Source organism: Bactrocera neohumeralis, chromosome 2 (assembly GCF_024586455.1).
Source record: "Bactrocera neohumeralis isolate Rockhampton chromosome 2, APGP_CSIRO_Bneo_wtdbg2-racon-allhic-juicebox.fasta_v2, whole genome shotgun sequence".
Classification (NCBI taxonomy): Eukaryota; Metazoa; Arthropoda; class Insecta; order Diptera; family Tephritidae; genus Bactrocera; species Bactrocera neohumeralis.
Genome location: NC_065919.1, coordinates 66,042,805 through 66,057,567, shown reverse-complemented (window position 1 = coordinate 66,057,567; position 14,763 = coordinate 66,042,805). Strand labels below are relative to the sequence as shown.

Below are 14,763 nucleotides of genomic sequence, written 5' to 3'. Positions count from 1 at the left end.
CGTAAGCCGAGCCAATAAAGAAGAAGATATATATGTAACTTTACTTCCTCGTCATATTTTTCTCCCAAATCCGTAAAATTTGTAACATACTTTATAAAATAACGAAAATAGATGGCTCTTAAAAAGAAAACGAAAATCTCTCGAATCATATCACACTAATCCTTTCCACAATTTTCGACTACAGCTGGGCCACATCATGCATTAAAAATAACGGTTATTTACCAAAAATCAAATGTTCTAATAACTCACCATTCATGATCGTTAGCACTAGGCAGAGGGCATCCTTCGTCTCGTACGCGTACGCCAAATTAACAACGAATCGGGAATTGATTTTCTGCAAAATCTGTTTCTCTATGAGCACCATCGATTCACCCTTGCGCTTTTTTATGCGTTTCTTCTCGAGCTTTTTGCAGGCGTACATTTTTCCAGTTGCACGTACCTAAAAACAACAAAAACAGGAAGAGAAACGATAAAAAATGTAGAAACCAAAAATGGTACACGAATGCGACGAGAAAGTGGTGTGTAACTACATACATACGAATAGAAAAAAATATTTCTATGGCACTCGTATTTTCATTGTAAAACATGAGCGCCATAAAAATGGGATTTGCATTCTATTTGCATAGTTTACACTTTTACACAACTCGAAGACTCGCATAGCTTGTAGGTGTGTGTATGTGTTTGTATGTTATAGTTCCGTTTGTTCTGGGCACTTACCTGACATGCACAGACCTCGCCGAAGCCACCTTTGCCCAATACGCGATACATGCGAAACGTTTTGTAGGTGATGGGTTGCGCCTCGAGCCATTTCCATTGCAAATAACTGTGTTGAGAGAGGTGGAAGTGGATTATTTTAAAATGCAATTATGTCATACTTGTTGGCAGCAATACATTTTCGATACATATGTATGTAAGTATATACAAGTATGTATCTTTGATTTGCAGCAGAACGCTACACCTAGTTAGGACATATAATTGTGTTTAGAGCACTTTTGAAGAAAAGAAGAAAAACAACATCAAACAATTTGGCAGTATTTAGCCGAATGTCCATAAATGTAATGTAAAATTTTTCAGAATTTATTTTGAACGCCCTATAATGACCATAGGAGACCAACTCATAGACAAACCGAGCATAGGAAATGTGTAGACTACCATAAATTGTACTCCGTTTGACCCAAAAGCCATCGCAAGAGATTCAGTGAGTTGTTTGCAAGTAAGACTAGCCGTCTCTAGACTTCTTGAATTTGCCAAGCGTTTGAATGCCACGCGTTTGCAAGATCAAGGCTTTAACACTTTTGGGCTCACATTTTCAGATATCCCACTGAGCTGCGGGGAATAGGAATTATACAAAGCGCTTTGTCGATTTATAAGATTGAATACATGAGTTATATTGCTTTATGGTTTCACGATCTTCGCCTTGAGGATCAGTCATCGAAACTAACCTAACTTATAATCCACAGCTGGAAGATCGCTATAAACAATGATTCGCTCTTGATGCTGACTTTGTTGAATAATGAAATCGTTGATTTTCCAAAAAATAATGTTTTATTTGAAACGGTTCGAACTTTTCAGCCGATTCACAATTCAACACTTTTAATATCAATACTATTCGCAACGCCATCACTTATCTTAAGAGGGTATTCTGGTATAGAAATTAAAAAAAATCGAAATTTTTGTTTATTTTCAAAGGTTAACTATTCAAGAATATGTGTACAAGAGGATTTTTCAAAATTCAAATTATTTTCGGAGATATAGACATTTTTCTGACCCGGCATCCAAACTGGTTCGGCCGGAACTAATCGAACAAAAGACTTTACGCGAAACTTTAAACGCGTTTTTCTCAAAACTGACTTTTTCGGAACAATACCCACGATTTCTCAGGTTCTACTGGACCGATTTACTTGAAATTTTTATAGAGTCTTTATAGGCTTGTCTATGGTTGGAACTAGTCCCATCCCCAATTTTTTTTTTATATTATTTTTAAAAAATTCTAAATAGTCAGAAAAAGTGATCCAAAAAAAATTCAGGCAGTCGCCATTTCGTGAAAAAAAATTTTCCTACTTTTCCGTAGTTCCTGCCATTGCGACATTATTCTAGATTAATAATCTTTTTTTTTTTGGTTTCAGATAACTAGGAGGGTTGAAATCATGGGTATGGTCACGTGGACATTTTTAGAGACCCTCCACTTCGTCAGCTCATAATTTTTGAAATTTTTTACTTTCATGCTTCTAGACCAGAATACTTCCTTAAGACCCAGCAGCCATTATTGGATAATACTCGATCGAATAGAACACAGCCAGCACGCAGTGAAAAAAATATGGCAGCCGTAGCTAAGAGGGTACACGAAGACCGTAAAGAGTCGATTTGGCGCCGTTTACAGCAACTCGGTTTGACGAATTAAACGACTTGGTTCATTTTGAAAGGGTACAAAATACAGCTTGTGCAAGAACTGAAACCGCACGACCTTCCTAAGCGCACTTGAAAAGTTCTAAGAAGATCTCACTTTTTCGAGCCAAATTTTGTTGAGCGATTTCTGGCTCAATGACTATGGAAACCAGCAAAATTTGGGTCGAAGAGCAACATAAGCGGTTCAAGAGTTTCCATTTCATCTAGAAAAAACAACGGTTTGGTGTGGTTAGTGGCCCGTTGGATTTATCGGTCCATATCATCCAAAAATGAAGCCGGTGAGAACGTAATCGTCCCTGGCGACCATTATCGCGCCATGATAACCAACTATTTGATGCCTGAAATTGAAGCTCGTGATCTCGGCGACATTTGGTTTCAACAAGACGGTGCCACTTCCCACATTTTGCATCAATCAATTGATCTATTGAGAGAACACTTCGGTGAGCAGATAATTTCCCTTTTTGGCCTGGTCGATTGACCACCAAGATCGTGTGATACTCGTATCACACCGTTCGACTTTTTCCTCTTGGGTTATGTAAAGTCTAAAGTCTTTGCGGACAACCTCGCTTCGATTCAGGCATTGGAAGTAAACATCACGCGTGTCATTCGCCAGTTACTAGTCGAAATACTCGAACGAATCATCGAAAATTGGACTTAACGAATGGAGTATCAGAGAGGTAACCGCGGCCAATATTTGAAAGAGATAAACTTCAAAAAAAAAAAAAATGCCTGGGAATGCTCTTTCATAATAAACATTTTCTAATTTCAAGTTAATGTGTTTTTTCTTCAAAAAAGTAAGGAACCTCAAAATGGATCACTTTTTAAAAGCCAATTTGGACCAATTGCATTATTGTTACTACTAGTTAACGGAACTTATTTTAAATTTTATGAATACCTTAACATGTCCCTTAACTAATTAGCAGATAAGTTGTTTCTATTTTTTTGTCCATACCTGTATGTCTGCATGGTTATGGGCAAATGCAGGTGCCATTTGTACGGCATTTGTCGCGCAAACAGCGATGTGAGCATTTTTAGCCAATCTAATTTAAGAAAATATTTTTCTATTTCCATTTAAATGGCATACCATAATTTACACAGCTGTTTTATGCGATTGACGACGACAAATAATAGCCAATGTGTACAGCGATATAAGGTATTTATGATATGAGCGGGCACGTTCGTACAAGTGCTCACTTAAATACGAATGTATGCGTCTCTGTATGTATTCAAAATATTTTTTTACTGGGAAATCCCTCTTACGCAAATCGCTTAGTATTAATAGATAATAGAAAGTGCTTGAGCGTTTTTTCAATTCAATTTTATTTATACACAAGAGAGTGCTAATACATACATACGTATATGTACGTACAAGTGTATTTATTTCTTTATATATGTAAATACATAAAAATAGCTATTCATTGTTTTGCCAATGCAATTATGGAGGGCTTCTGCATAAATGATAAAAAATATTCGCCTAGCAACCTATGTTTAAGGCTAAAAAAAACAAGAATATACGTTAACTTTGTTTGCCTGATGCATTAAACCCTTCATAAATACAAAATATTCCATACAGGAACTTAATTTTGATTCGACAGTTTGTATGGCAGCACTTGGGAAATTGTAGCGCTGCTTTAGATATCAGGTTGAAGGAAAAGCTTGGCTTGATGACGAGTTTACGGACACTTCCTCAGGAAAATCAACCATCGAGGATTGGTATTTCTAAATTTTGACGTGGTGAAATGAGCACCGAAGACGTTGAGCTCAGTGGTTGCCCAAAAGCCGTTGTTACCGAGGAAAACACAAAAAAAATCGACAAAATAATTTTGGATTACCGTAAAATGAAGTTGTTCGAGATAGCAGGCACTCTTAAGATATTAACTGAATGTGTACATCATATTATTGACAAATATTTGGGTAGGAGAAAGCTGTATGCCAAGTGGGTGCCGGGCGAGCTCACTTTTGACCAAAAACAACGACGAGCTGATGATTCGGAGCGGTGTTTGGAGATGTTTAAGCGTACTAAATCCGAGTTTTTGCGTCGATATGTGACAATGGATGAAACATGGATCCATCATTTCACTTCGAAGTTCAATCGACAGTCAGTGGGCTGCACCGATGAACCCGGTCCAAAGCGTGAAAAAACGCAAGAGTCGGCTGGCAAGGTTTTGGCGTCTGTAGTTTGGGGTGCGCATGAAACATTTTTTGGTGACTACCTTGAGAAAGGAAGGACCGTCAAAAGCGTCATTTGAAGAAAAAGAAAGTGCTGTTTCACCAAGCTAATGCACCGTGTCACAAGCCAGTGAAATCGATGGTAAAAAACCATAAATTGGTTCGAATTGTTTCCGTACCCACTATATTCTTCAGATCTGGTCCTCAGCGTCTATTTCCTGTTCCCAGATCTCAAATGAAATCCCGTTGGGAAGAAATTTTTGTCGAATGAAAAGGTGATCACCGAGAAACTGAAGCCTCAAAACTTCTCCTGTGAAATCGGGTCACTATGGTCCTCGGACTATCACACGTATCCACCTAAGATTTGAAAGCTTTACAGTTACATTGTTTAAGATGTCGTTTTTAACTTAGTTTCAGATAATATGGGCAGCTGGAATAGTTACTCGTCGAGACTTTCTTGAAAATTGAGATGCTGAAGACCGGGTCTTTATAAATCTTTTTACAGACACAAATTACTGTTTAATAAATCCTGAGAGAGATAAATTTGATTCTATTTGATTACCCCCAGAATAATCTATTGAAGTAAGGACTTTTTCGCGAGCTCTAGATTGTCTTTACGACTCAAAAGTATAATAACATATATTAAATAAATTTCTTTTCACCACACACTCACCGATGGAAATACATTGAAGTCTCAAACTCTTGAAATGGTTCACCGGCCAGGAAAGCCTTCACAGCCGTTACGCACGGTTCGAAGAGTTCTTTATTCCCGCTCGTGATCTTGTCACGCACTCGCGCAATAAGATCATCATTGAGCACGTCCAGCACCAGTTCATCGCCGGTAGCGGGATTCAATTTGCCCACACCCGGGCTATAATGGCAATTACTGCTATCCTTGTTTAGGTCACCGCCGCCGGTGTCGTCACCACCTCCCCCACCGCCACTACCTTCGCCGCTGCCGCCACCAACTGTATCGCCCGCATCCACACCACTGTCACCGCCACCAGAGCCGCCGGCATCATGTGTCGCACTGCCATCGCTCAATACATGTTTCTGTTGTTGCTTGCTGCCACTGTTGTGCTCATCGCCATTGTGATGCTCGTAGTTTTTGTGATTATTGCTGCTGCTATTAATGGCGGTGGTATTATTGTGATTTTCAGTCTCTGCAGCAGTGTTGTTCTCAATGGCGGAACTTGTGTTGTTGGCATCGTCGTCATCAACTGTATTCTCATTCGCCGATCGTATGACATCGCCGATATCGCAAATGCCGTTATTTAGCGCGGTTGGCGTGTCAATAGCCAGAAAACGTCGTCCAATGTCGACCGCAATGGCGATACGATTCTCATCGTACTCCACGTCGTATCTAAATTTCGCATTGGAGGAGAGCAAAAACGAAATTCTAATAATTGGTATATACATACATAATGATATGAATTGTGGTGCATTTCATACTCACCGCTGCACTTCATCCAGGAACGAAATATACCGAAAATATATCGGCCGTTTGCTTTCACAAAATTGCCGAAACAAAATACGGCCGATGGGTTGTTGGTCTATCACGTAACCATAACTTATATCTGTAAGAGATGAGTGTAAAACTGTTTTTAATGAAAAGCAATGACTGTGACAAAAATGTAGCATATACTTGTATACAAAGGTCGACGAATTTTTGTATCAGATTGTGACGGGTGACAACCGTAAAACCAAAAAAATCATAAATGAAATTTGGCAAACGGTCAACGGCAAAGCCAAATATCCACGAAGCTAACCAAGGTAATGTTCTATATTTGGTGCTATCAGAAGGGCGAGCTGTATTATGAACTTATAAAATGGAGTAAAAGCATAAATGAGAATGCTACTGACAACAACCCATCAAATTGAAGCGAATGATTGCCGCGAAACGTCCGAAACTCGCGCCTAGAGACGAGGCAATAATTTTTCATCATAACAACGCTCCGCCTCAAGTTTTAAAAATGGATAAAATCTACTTGGTAAACAACGGGAAGACTAGACCAGACTAGACCCAGACTCCATCTGACTGCCATTTCTTCCAATCGATGCAGAAAGCTCTCCCCGGAATATAGTTCACATCAGAACACGATATCGAAAATTGTCTTGATTGCTTTTTGGCCGCTATGTCAAATTGTCAGAAAGATGTGAGAATGTTACAGCGCCAGATGGGTAATACTTTGAATACATACGGTAAAAATTTAAAAAAAGTCTCACGAATATATGTTATAGACCTAGTTATGAACTTATTAAAAGCAATAATTTAAGCTTAATCTGGTAGGCCAACAAGCCACGCATAGACCAGTTTTGGTGCTTTGCGATAAAAGACGGAGTTCAGTTTCTAGGTCCGTAAAGACTAGGGCATCTCTGAGCCTCTCAGGAAATTAATTATACAGAAGATCCTGGACAGGTCAATAATTTCAATGCTTGGTGCAGGCGTGTTATCTCCACTTCTCTGGATCCTAACAATGAACAAAATGTTGGTGGATCTGGAAAATAAGGGGGTACATGTTGTGGCCTATGTTGATAATGCGGCAGTTTTGGTTAGAGGTAAACTCCCGAAAATCCTCGCAGACCTTGTGCAGACACTTTTAAATGATATCAATGGGCCGTATCATGCCGACTAAACTTGAACGCTAGCAAGACGGAGCTAGTAATATGCACTAAGAAATACAATATTCCAGAAATTACGACGCCATTACTAAAAGGTACACAAACTTCTTCTTCTTTATTGGCTTTTAAGTTTCCATAAGGTCCTTCTCCACTTGTTCTTTCCAGCGGAGTAGAGGTCTTCCTCTTCCTCAGAGTAATAGGAAAAGGCAAGCTATTTGGGACTAATTGTATTTTTAACAGCACTTAACGCGTAAAAAAAATTAGTGGGCCCTGAATGAGGATTAACACCTCGCGTAGCTGTGAAGCAAATGAACGAGTCAGTACAGGTACCACCCAACAATAAGATTCCGGAAAAGAGGTAATTTTGGGCTCCTAAAGTCCTAGGTTCATCGTAAGACTCAACCTAACCTAACCTAGGGTGGAGTTGAGTTTCTGGACAAAATTTTTTTAAAATAATTTGAAAAATCATAGATGAAAATGTGTTTTATTCTCACGAACCCACACCACATTTAACGAGAAGTATTTTCCTGGAGCAAATAAATTTATTTTTAACTAATTTTAAGAGAAAAGTCAAAGTAGAAATAATTCAATAAATATTATATAAAATTTCACTAGGGTTTTGATAACCACATGTATAAATCACTCTTAAGAAGCCAATAAAATACATATATAACTCAACTTTCTCCCGTCTATATGGTGCAGAGGAATGGTGTCCTCTGCGGATTGGCAACGGCGAATACCGCAGTCGATGGAACAATGAGCTGTGCACGAGTTATACGACGACATTGACATAGTTCAGCGAATTAAGAGACAGCGGCTGCGCTGGCTAGTTCATGTCGTACGTATGGACGAAAACTCTTCAGCTCTGAAAGTATTCGACGCAATACCCACCTGAGGAAGTAGAGGAATAGGAATACCTCCACTCCGTTGGAAAGACCGGGTAGAGAAGGACCTAGCTACACTTGCAAACTCTAATTGACGCCAACCAGCGAAAAAGAAAAAGGTGCGCTGTTATAACCTCGGCTACAACTGCTTAAGCGGTGTTTACGCCATTAAATAATAAGAAGAACTTTCTTTGAATTTACTTTTTTTAATTATTTATATGTACATCCCAATTAAATTACGCCATACATATTAAATTACATGATTGTAAATTTGCCAAAATCTCTTTTGGAGGCACAATTAGATTATTATGAAAAAGGTAAACATTTCAATTTACGCATGTGTAGAAGAGCTTTCATGCGCAAAACAAACACGAAAAGCGAAAAATCTAAATGATGAAAGAAAAAGTTGGATACTCCTACAAGCAAAAATAGAAAAGAGGGCGAGAGTACTGTGCCGATGGCTGACAAGCTGGAAAAATGCTGAGACAGCACATCAAAGTTAAACTTGGTGGCCAAAGTAAATATGTATGTGCGAATGTAGGTACCGAGTAAGAGCCTCGAAGTAATTAGATTTTGTGTGCTGCCCATTTGATACTTTTTTCTGCTTGGTAAAGACACTTTTTTATTCTGTTTTGTTATTGGTTATTATATTTCTTTTATATTAAAAAAAAACGTTTTTTTTAATATCCGTCAAAATGGCTTACCTAATTTGTCTTTGAGGTGTATACACTGCGATATGTGTGGGAATTGTAGTATTTTGCGCCATTTCTTGCTCTTGCCTTTGTTGCTGTCCGAACCACCTGCAATCGAAAGAAAATCACCATAAAGAATTAGAACACTTTTCAATTATTTTTTCAATAATTTTTGTACAATATAAAAGAGATGGAAATGGTTGAGAGTTCTCTTTAAATACAGAGCTTGTTTTAATAGTCGAACAATTGCTGATATTCTGTATACTTTTTCCACAATTTTTTTACTTACAAAACAGGGCTTATTGGCCTTTTCAAAAATTGAAAAACAAAAATCGAAAATTTATATTTATCAGCACAGTTATAGTAAAACAACTTTATTCAACTATCAATTAAGCAGCCGATCTTTCTACTTCAGGCATCCTCTTACGAGTGTCAGCAGTCTTCGTCGATCCTCTTACTTAAACTTATCCTTCGTTAGCGTTGACAACAATATTGAAATAAGATTATGCAAAGACTTTAAAAGAATTTAAGCCGCTCCACGATTTTAAAAGGACAATGCCATATAAATGAAAGCGCTTTAGTCGACTGCCTTAGAAAATAAAAAAAAATTTATATAAATTCAACCAGTTAATAAAGTTAATCCCATATTGTTAGAAAACGTAAGGGAAGAACAGACAGATCTTTGAAAAGACTAGACCTTAACATCGTGTGGAGCATATCCTGGCGCTATAACCTATATTCTTGGGAAGAGAATTCATGTGCTTACGTATGTACAGACAGAAGAACTATAATGGATACCCCTTGCTTCTTCGTAAGCAATTATAGTCGTAAGGCTATACCCAAATCGTAGGCAACCTGTGTGGAGCCTGGCGTCAGAGAAATCTTCAGCGATTTTATACTAGCCGCCTAGCGAGATTGATGTCCTTGTCAAAGTAAAAGCTGACATCACCGTCGTTCAAGAAATAGTAGGGAGTAGGACCTTCTGACGTCAGGATCGGGAAAGACCTCTTCGGGCTGTCCCATGTCAAGTGAGGTTTCAGACAAGGCGACTCCATATTGTGTGACTTCTTTAATCTATTGCTGGAGAAAACCTTCTCTTCTGCAGATAAAATCTTCTATAAGAGTGCACAGCTGCTGATGTACGCCGATGACATTGATATCATTGATATATGCTTCCTCCAGACTGAATAAGGATAGCGAAGCGTACACCAACAGCAATGTCAGCCTTGAATTCCAACGCAGAATCACTTTGCCAACATGTGCCACTTTGAGCTGAGTAGACAATTGAGAAGTAAAGACCTGGCTGCACTTGGTATTATATTTGATGTTTCACTGGACCCCTTACGACCTAACCTTTAGAGACTAGGTAAGATAGTACCAACTATCGCTGAGGAAGTTGGATAGAATTTTCGAATCATGATCCCTTCCATGATTTATTTAATAGTTCTGAGTTAACTTCTGTCCATGCATTTTAATAATAATTGGAAGCCACTGTAAGAATATATTCTAGAACAAAAAGAAACAGTATAGATTCTAAGAGAAAGATAAGTGTTTGAGAAAATCCTTAACGAACTTCAGGAAGATTATATCCATTTCAAATTCGTCTTCAATTGTCTGTAAAGAATTATTTAGAAAGAAAATGGAACTATTTGCGCTACAACCAAAAATGGGAAGGAATCCACTGACTTGCATTCAAGTTCATTTAAAAGCACACACGCACACAACTTTAAAAGCACATCAAGCAAACATTTACGCTAGAACTTAACGCCAGCTTGAAAGCGTCAACTTTTAACGGTTATGTCAATGCCCTAAATGTCTAAAAGTTCGCTGCAGTTGGAAAGAAACTGCGAAGATGTTGCTACCAGCAGCTCCTTAAGGACCAAACGTGGGTATGTGTGTATAGCCATTAGACGCAAATGCGAATGCGGATGCCTATGAAGTCGTTTAAATTTTAAAGCTTTTGTACTGTTATATTTGCTAATACGAACTACATACGAGTCCATACAACAGCTGTAAAATTGAAACATATGTATGTATGTGCGGGAAGAATGTCAAAAACAAAAGCAAAAATGGCTATATAAAACATGTATGAAAGTGTTCCCTTATATATGTACATGCATATATAAATACATATGTGTACGTGAGTTTTAGAATATTTGCCGAAATCGTGTTATAAAGTAGTGGCCCGCATAGGCATGGGATGCTGGTACCCAGATACATATGCTTGTGCCCATACAAACATATGCATAAATGTATTTGAACTTGTGGGCCATTTGGTCGTACGTGTCGATATGTTAATTTAGCGGCATTGAAATGGGCCAATGAACACATTTGCATAACAACAAAAACAAAACAACTCTAACTGGCGTATGTGCTGGTGCATAATATGTATGTATGTATGCATGTACATATGTATATCAAAAGTTATATGCTCCCTTCATTACCATTATTAGGTTGGTACTTACATCTTTTCAGTCTTGCACGCTCTAACAGCAATACCACAGTTAGTATTTGTGGAAATACCAAGAAAAAAACGTTAAATTCGGCTGCACCGAAGTTACTATACCCGAAAAATATAAAAATATCCTTATTCTGATTTTGTTCGGTCAGTTGGTAGCTTTATGCTATAGTGTTTCGATTTAAACAATTTATTCGGAGATTGTAGGGATGCCTTGTATAATAATCAGTTTCATGTTTCGTAATGTTTCAAAGGAGCGAGGTAGACATAGCATCTATGCGGATGGGTTCAAGTTAGCTAAACGGGTGGGAGGTGGTGTTTTACAGCAAAGCTAGATACCAAAATCATTTTCCGTATACTAAACCGCTGTAGTATCTTCCAAGGGAGATCACAGCAATAAAAGAAAGTTCTCTTGTTTCGACAAGGAATGTGCTCACAACAAGGAATATATTGATATATACAAATAGCCAGGCGGATTTGAAATTCATAAGGTGCCTTTAGGATTTCATCAAGTTTAGTAAAATATTGTCTTGATCTCTCCCTGCCCTATCTGATCTAACAACTTATTTCACGCTAGACCTGCATGAGTTCCAAGACATAGTGGTATCGCTCGGAAATGTGAAGCAGATCAACTAGCCTGAACAGGTAGTACACTACAATTAGACTTCGGAAACGAAAGAATTTATACTACTTGCAGATATTTAAACGACAAATACGTAATAAATATAGCTGAGTCTCGGTGGGGTCCAATTGAGGTTAAATATCCGAAATTACAGCTCCTGGCCGGATAAAATCTGGGTCAATTCCGGTAACGAAGAACCGGCTGTAAGGGAATTTCAGCAGTTTAAACTCCTACTTATGCAGAATCGACCCTGGCATAATAAATATAGACGTATGTCCAGCGTGCAACCAGTCCCCGCACTAACCACCTTTGCTGCACTCTTACACCCCTCGAAACTGCACTTTTTATGGGTCTACCGTTGGATGACCTCGACGCCAACTTATCTAATTCCTACCATCATAATAGGGACTAGGCATCCGTTACAACAACAACCACAACTATTAAAATTTGAAAGGAATGACATAATGGGAGTCCCAACACGTCGCTGTCTAGTTGGCAGGCATGCCAGCACACTAGGAACGCCATAAAAAACAATTGCAGAAGCTGTCTGGAGGTAGAAGAGGAGGAGACTATACAACATCTTCTATGCAAATGCAAGCCTACAGGAACGTGTCGACGGTTGCCCAGATACAATTTTCCGTACTGATGAAGTTTATCAGAAGCACGGTGTGGTTCAGAGAAGCGACAATAGAGTGAGGGCACTTTAGTCCCGGTGGTATCGTAATGGGCCTTCTAAAGGTTAAGTGCCTCGTCAGACAGCCACTCTACCTTCCTGCTTATCTACCTTGTCAAATAAAAAAGTTTTTCATAGAATCTCTCTAAACTCTTGGCCTGATCGAACGATTATACAGATACATTTTTTTATAGCTGTAAATTTCTTACAAAATCTACGAAACAAGATATTTTTTTAAGTACTTGGAAGCGAGATTTGAAATTTTCCATCCGATAATAAGAAAAAAAAGAAAACTGGAAGGCGAAGGATCAAGACAATCAGGAGCTTATGAATGGAGAGATTTTCTTAGAGGTGTCTAAGAAACTATTTTGCAAAGCACCAAACGAAAAAAATTTTCTTTTTTTACCCACCCTAGTATAGCCTTAATGGGACGCACTATTGGCTTATATAGGCTCCGAAATTGCCACATGCATATCTTTATGTAAACACATATGTATATATTTACGCATACGCTTAAGTATGTGTGTACAAAAACATCCCAATATACTACGTTAGACCCTAATAACATTTAATGAAAAATTCAATTTTATAGCGACAGGCGGCTGTTGCCACCTAAACACACGCATACATACATGTATGTATTTTGGTGTCTATGGAAACTGATATTATTATATTAAGCAGAAGTCAGACATTTTAACGAAACTTAATTTGCAACATATGCGTATGTCACCATCGTGTTTATTAAACAGTTATAGGTTAGAGAGGGTTAGAAGTAGGCAAGCCCTTGACAACATTAAAAATATTTATATATTCATAAAGGGCTTTTTGGATTTTTATGAGAAACTTTTGCATGCCAGCAATGCTCCTGCAGATTTAGAATTCAGAGCCTCGTAGCTGGAGAAACTATTACTATTAAAAAATTATTTATTGGGCCGGTTGTAATTTAAATTAGTGATTAGTTTCGAAGCCCAAATTTAGTTGGGTGTCTAATGTTCCGTTGAAGACTTGTAGGGGTATGTAAGATATTATTAGCTTTGATGGTTTGCAGTTATGACAGAAATATTCAAATATCGGTGTTAACCCACCTCTTAGACTCTAAGGTGTTTAAAATGAACACAATGGATAAATGACGAGCGCAAAAGTGATTTCCGTTGGATAACGCAACCAAAAACAAAGACATGTTAATGATTCGTAGCCGTGTTTGGAGATGTTCAGGCGTAATAAACCCGAGCTTCTCGGCTGTTTTGTGACAATGGATGAAACATGACTCATTGCGAAGTGCAATCGTCAGTACGTATGAGACTGCACACGATGAACCCGCGTCCAAAGCGTGCAAAAACACAGCAGTTAGCTGTCAATGTTATGACGTCAGTATTTTTATTGATTACCTTGAATGTGGAAGCAACATCAACAGCGTCTATTACGTGGCGTTAGTGGAGTTTCACCAGACCAATGCACCGTTTCACTAGTCTGTGAAAGCGATGACAAAATCCTTGATTTTGCGTTCGAATTGCTTCAGCATGCAACGTATTCTATAGATCTGACCCCACGCGACTATTTCCTGTTCTCCGATCTCAAAAGCATATTGGGGAATAAAATTTTGTCGAATGAAGAGGTGATCGCCGAAACTGAGGCCTATTTTGAAGCAAAGAACAAATCGTACTGCAATAATGGTATCGAAAAGTTGAAAGGTTGCTATAATCAGTGTATCACCCTTGAAGGGTACTATGGTGAATAAAAACAAAAACGAATTTTTGCAAAAAATGTGTTTTACTATGGTAGGTCGGAGACTCTTCAATTGACCTGTTATTTAAACATACATATTTTAAGAATACATATGTAGTAAAATTAAAGATTTGAACTTCGACGGCGCTATAAAAAAATATTGAACTGAGCGGCTACACCTTGGAAGGCTATAACTCAAAAGCTATAAGAGCTATCGATTTAAAATCTTAGTATATTATTTTTGCAGGCTTAAACTATCGAAATATGAAAAATCGGTATTTGTAAATTTCGAAGTAGACGCGATTCTTACCGTTTTATTATTGCTTCATTTCCAATATTCTCTTTTTTAAGCTTAGTCCAACAGATGGGTCCTTTGCTCAGGTCGGTCATTCTACTCGCAATAACGCAGGCTCTTTATGCAATGCGTCGAGTTTTTATGCTTGTATAGGTACATACATACATACATATGTATATATTAATGTCATGTATGCCTGTTTGCATGTATTCGATAT

At 38.1% G+C, this 14,763-nt stretch overlaps 1 protein-coding gene across 7 annotated transcripts in view; it reads right to left on the bottom strand.

The window, feature by feature from the left end:
* The window catches only part of LOC126751831 (G protein-coupled receptor kinase 2), a 252,667-nt gene that overhangs the window by 10,324 nt on the left and 227,580 nt on the right, over positions 1-14,763 (bottom strand). For 6 of the 7 annotated variants that reach the window (XM_050462373.1, XM_050462372.1, XM_050462377.1 and 3 more), the window contains 5 exons: positions 8,786-8,881; positions 6,032-6,152; positions 5,249-5,974; positions 718-823; positions 250-439 (listed from right to left, as the gene is read on the bottom strand). In XM_050462373.1, the coding sequence (XP_050318330.1) occupies positions 250-439; positions 718-823; positions 5,249-5,974; positions 6,032-6,152; positions 8,786-8,881 (1,239 nt within the window). The remainder of the gene's footprint in view (positions 1-249; positions 440-717; positions 824-5,248; positions 5,975-6,031; positions 6,153-8,785; positions 8,882-14,763) is intronic. The other variant, XM_050462378.1, reaches the window with a different exon arrangement.